A 5,420-nucleotide genomic window follows, 5' to 3' on the forward strand; every position below is an offset into this window, starting at 1 on the left:
TACAGGCCCTTCTAAGAAGCCCCCCCAGCTTCCTTGTAGCCCCTTCAGGCACTGGAAGGTGCTATAAGGTCTCCCCGGAGCCTTCTCTTCTCCAGGCTGAACAAGCCCAACTCTCTCAGCCTGTCCCCATAGCAGAGGGGCTCCAGCCCTCCGAGCATCTTCGTGGTCTCCTCTGGACTTGCTCATCAAAGCCACTGTCACAGCTCCAGTGCTGGGTGAAACCCAGAGGCATGACGCAGCCTGCCAAGTCCCACGGGTACCTCTGTGGTCGACCCCACGGGCTCAGCACCCCCACCTCCCTGTATGCTGCCTGGCATGGGGGCAATGGGAGCTGCCTCTGAGTGCTGCCCTGCCCACGCAAACCCCCGCCCCCCGTAACGGGCATGTGTGGGAGAGCAGAAAGCTGCTGCAGCTCCGATCCGGATGCGCTACAAGAATGTGTGAGGAACTGCCGAGGTCTGGTGTGGGTGCTGAGGAGGGGTGTACTACGGCTCCCCAGCTACTGGTACAAGAAGCACTGATCTCCATGCTTATTCCTTATTTCTTTCTTCTCAAGGACTTGAAAATCAGTGTGACAGAAAAGAGGATTTTTTCCAGCAGTCTGGGAAGTTATTTAGGTAAGAGGCTCCTCCATGGAGATGTCCTCAGCACAGACACAGCAAGGATGCTTCCAAAAGTCTCCCTCTGTTTTTTTGACTGCAGTCAGTGCTTGCTGCAAGGCTAAAGAGGTGTTTTTACCTAACGGGGATACAGCGGCCAGAACCCAAGATGAGTTGACTGAAGGCTGACTTCAAGAGCAATTAACATTTGGTTTAGTCATCTTTCCAGGGAACGCACACTCTGGGGATCGCAATCAGCCCAGATCGGAGCTTCCATTTAAAGACTAAAAAGCCCTTTCCGACGCGGGAGCCGAGCAGGAAGGGCAAGCCGACAGCACCTTCTCCTCCAGAACAGATAGCTGGGTGAGTCCTCCCTCGCGCAGACCCCGGGCATCCCTGTGGGAGGGCGCTGCTGCCCCCCAGCTCTCATCAGCTTCAGGCTTCTCGTTACAGCACCTGCTCCACACTTGTTCAATGGTCCCACAGGGAGAACCTGCATTAAGGCCAGAGCTCTTCAGGCCATGGGCAACATGCGTGTCTTCAGTTTGCATCTTCCCCGGCAAGGCTCCTGAGCAGAAACAGGAATGAATCTCTAGAGGTCCCTTCCAACCCCGACCACTCTGTGAATCTGTGTGTGAATCTCCGAGATTCTGAGGACTACGGAGGTAAGAAGGGAAGGAAATGGCTCATCAAAAGCAACACAGAGCCTCCCCCGAACTCAGCAGGTTAAGCAGAAAGAGGGGAACTGCTGTCTGAAGGTGCTGAGAGTATTTCTGCCACCCTCTTTGCTCGAGATTATTGTCCACGGAGATCCTCGCTAATGAGGCATGAGTCACAAACTACGCTGGTTTTAAATTTAGCCATTTCATTAGCTACTAGCTGCTGTAAAAGAAAAGCAAATAACAGCAAAGCTCTTGTAGGGGGGGGAAAAAAATATCTTGAATTAGAGCACCCCCAACTCCCCCTCTTCTTCCTGTGATTCACAATGAGCCTCAAGGATTTCCCCCTCCATCAGGGCTGGCAATTCCCAGCCTGGATGAAGAGCTGCACTTAGGGCCAGGGGCTGCCTGGGGAGGGGTCTCTGCTCAAGCCACCTTGGCCAGCAAAGATCAGAAGCAAGCAAGGAGCTGGCAGATAAGGGCTGCGCTGTCCCCCGAGAGAGCTCCTCTTTCACAGCACAAACCTGCTCTGCCAGGAATTGCCACTAAAACAATGCCAGGGTCCTACCCTCTCGCTGGCTGCGTTGCCCGATTCGAGGCTGCACCTCGCTGGAAGGGGCAGGCATGAAGCACCGCAGCGGTACTGGCAGGGTGGCTGCTTTATCTGCCGGCAAGGACCGTAACTGTTATCTGGCCTTTAATGACAGACGTTTAATCTTGAGTCGTTTGCCTCAAAAAACAGGGAATCTGTGTTTTCCAAGGTATATTGTCCTTGCAGCTTATCTGCTGTTAAAACAGATGAAACTTAAGAGTACCCTGGGAATCAGCTTTTGAGAGCTTCGGAGTCCACGAGCGCTGGTCAGTTTTTAAGAACCACCTTTTAGAAGCACAGCAGCAGCCAATTCTACTGTGTCCTAAGTGGGGCAGGAGAGAAGCCTGGCTGGACAGGGAACTCCTCGGGGAGCTCAAGGGGAAAAAGAAATTGTAGGATCTCTGGAAGTGAGGTCAGGCTTTGCAGGAAGGTTATGGAGCTGTGATTTGCATATGCAGGGAGAGGACACTAAAGGCCAAAGCTCAGTTACAGCTGAAACTGGCCAGTGTTGTGCCAGATAACAAGAAAGGCTTTTTTAAAGGACATGAATAGCAAGAGTTGGGGCTAAAGAAAACATTGGATGGATACTTGTCATCTGAGTAATAGGGATGAAGGAAAAGTAGAGGTATTCAATGCGATTTTTGCCTCAGTCATTATTAATACTGATAGACCTTGGGCTGCCCAGCCCCCTGAGTCGGAGAACCACGAGTACGGGAACAGCGACTTTCCATTTGTGGACACTGAAAATGTAAGGGACCAGCTCTATTACTGGATCTTCACAAGTCTGGTGAGATTCATCCCAGAGTAATGAAGGAGCCAGCAGATGTTATGGCAGGACCCCACTTGATCATCATCCAAAGGTCTTGGGAGTGTCCCTGCTGACAGGAAGCCACCCAGGGTTATTCCAATTTACAAGAAGGGCACGAAGGAAGACCCAGCAAACTATGGACCTGGTAGTCTAACCTCAGTACCTGGAAAAATTACAGAGAAGACCACACTAAGTACTGCTGAAAGGCATTGAAAGAATAACGCAATCATCAGGCATAGCCACCATGGGCTCACAAAGGTTATGTCCTAACTGATTTTATATCCTTCTGTGATAAGGTCACCTGCCCAGTGGGTGAAGGGAAAGCGGCGGTGGTGTTTTCTCTGGGTGTTAGTAAGGCTTTTGATACTGTCCCTCACAGCATCCTTCCAACTGTCCAGCAGTGGGATGAGCGGGTTCACGGTGCGCTGGGCGAAGAACTGGCTGAAGGGCAGGGCTCAGAGGGTAGCAGTGAATGGGCCTGCATCTGGCTGGTGACCGGTCATCAGCAGTGCTCCTCAGGGCTCAGCTCTAGGGCCTGTTCCGTTCAGGAAGTTTATCGAAGATCTGGACGCAGGAGGCGAATGTGCCATTAGCAGCTTTGCTGAGGATACCAAACTGGGAGGTGCTGTGGTCTCTCTTGAGGGATGAGGGGCCTTGCAGAGGGGTCTAGATAGATTGGAGCATTGGACTTTGATTAATGGGATGAAATTTACTGAGTCCAAATGCCAGATTCTGCAGCTAGGACGATGGAGTAAAGCCAGGCACAAGTATAAAGTGGGAGAGGAGTGGCTGTGGAGCAGCCCTGCAGAAAGGGATTTGGGAGTGCTGGCTGGCAGCAGGCTCAGCGTGAGCCAGCAGTGTGTCCGGGCAGCCGGAGGGGCAAACCGCACCCTGGGGTGCATCACACACAGCATGACCAGCTGGCCAAAAGAGGGGATTACCCTGCTGTATTCAGTCCTGGTGCGGCCTCACCTCACGTGCTGTGAGCAGCTCTGGGCCCCACAGTGTCAAAAGGCTGCGAATGTCCTCGAGTGTGTGCAGAGGAGGGCAACAGAGCTGGGGAGGTGGCTGGAAGGAATGTCCTGTAAGGAGCAGCTGAGGACTTTGGGCTTGTGTGGTTTGGAGAAAAGGAGAGTGAGGTGACCTCATGTCTCTACAGCATCCTGAGGCGAGGAGGTGGAGAGGGAGGTGCCCAGTGCCAGAACACGTGGGAATGGTTCAAAGCTGTGCCAGGGGAGGCTCAGACTGGACAGTAGGAAGCACTTCTTTAGAGGGCGGTCAAACACGGGAACTCTTCCTAGAGAGGTGGTCGATGCCCCGAGCCGGTCAGTGTTTAGGAGGCATTTGGAAAATGCCCTTAGTAACAGGCTTTAGCCTGTGGTCAGCCCTGAAGTGGCAGCTGGACTGAATGATTGCCGTAGGTCACTTCCATCTCAACTATTGGATACTATTTGATTCTATGTGATCTTCCAGTTGAAATATTCTATTCTGTTCTTCCATCTGAACTATTGGAATCTATTTGAACCTACTGGATTCTATTGGATGTGTTCTTCTGTTTCAAATATTCCATTCTTCTATCTGAAATATTCTGTTGGATTCTTATTCTATTGGATTCTTCCATCTCAAGTACTGTATGCTATTTTGTGCTTCAATCTGAAGGATTCTATCGGATTCTATTCCCATCCCCACCCCATCCCTACTACTACCCATAGTAGTAGGGATGCTACTCCTACCCTGGGCTACCCTACCCTAGGCTACCCTACCCTATTGTATTTATTGGATTCTTACTTGATTCTTCCATCTGAAATACCCTACCCAACTCAGTTGGAGTTTCCTCTTTGGTTTGAACATCAGAACACTTTCTTCCCCAGTTGATCCTGGAAAGAACAAGAAGCACCTGTGGTGATCCCCAATGCCTGCTTCGCTGTGTCTGGGCACGGCCAAAATGGTGGTGTTAGGCAGCCGGATCCACCTGAACCACTACCACTGGCAAGAGGGTAGGCAGTAAGCCCACAATTACCCCCCTTGTCCATATCGAGGCAGGCTCCTCATACCCAACTCCTGCCCCATCGAGAAGCCTGAGCCCTCGTCCCAGCCGACAGACAAACCCTCGGAGCTGCACACCCTGCATCGGCTTCTTCACCAGTAGAACGGGGAGCAGCAGTGTGAGAAACTGCCCGGACACCAGCAAAGGTCTCAACCTCCTCTGCGGCCCTCTTTTCATGCAAGGACGTTGCTGCCCCTTGGGCGCATGCCTGGTCAGCACAGGCAGCTTCTACCATTTCATTCTCAACTAAAATGTGAATAAAATTGGAAGCCTGTCCTACTGAATCTGCCAAAAGCGCCGTATAAAAATAAATCTGCAGATGCAGTCGTGACGTGGCGCTTGAGGACATGGTCTAGTGGGTACCGTACTGCTGGGCTGAGGGTTGGACTAGACGATCTTAGAGGTCTTTTCCAACCTTAGTGATTCTGTGATGACAAAATCCCAAGCCCATCGAACAGCGTTTGCAGGACTTGCTCTATGCTCCTGCAGAAAAGCAGAGATGCACCCAAGAAGATGTGCAAGAAGGCATCAGCACGGTCTGTACTGCAGCGTCCTGCCCTCTGCCGGGACGGTGACAGACAGATGGTGACCAGGAGGGCAGAGCGCTGCTCAAAGCCGTCGGCACGAGATCCTCCTCACCTGGCTGCTTGACAGTGAGGGTCAGGAGGCCGGAGAGGTCCTCTGCCCGCTTGTACCACCGGTCGCTGGGGTCAAG

General features: G+C 52.2%; 1 protein-coding gene across 1 annotated transcript in view; it reads right to left on the bottom strand.

The window, feature by feature from the left end:
* The window catches only part of LOC104516392 (immunoglobulin superfamily member 3-like), a gene marked incomplete at its 5' end in the record, with an annotated part of 9,549 nt that overhangs the window by 1,739 nt on the left and 2,390 nt on the right, over positions 1-5,420 (bottom strand). Inside the window, one exon of the mRNA XM_010160697.1 lies at positions 5,345-5,420. This exon is cut by the window's right edge and continues 332 nt beyond it. Within this exon, the coding sequence (XP_010158999.1) occupies positions 5,345-5,420 (76 nt within the window). The remainder of the gene's footprint in view (positions 1-5,344) is intronic.

Source organism: Eurypyga helias, unplaced genomic scaffold (assembly GCF_000690775.1).
Source record: "Eurypyga helias isolate BGI_N326 unplaced genomic scaffold, ASM69077v1 scaffold12661, whole genome shotgun sequence".
In the NCBI taxonomy this organism is placed as follows: Eukaryota; Metazoa; Chordata; class Aves; order Eurypygiformes; family Eurypygidae; genus Eurypyga; species Eurypyga helias.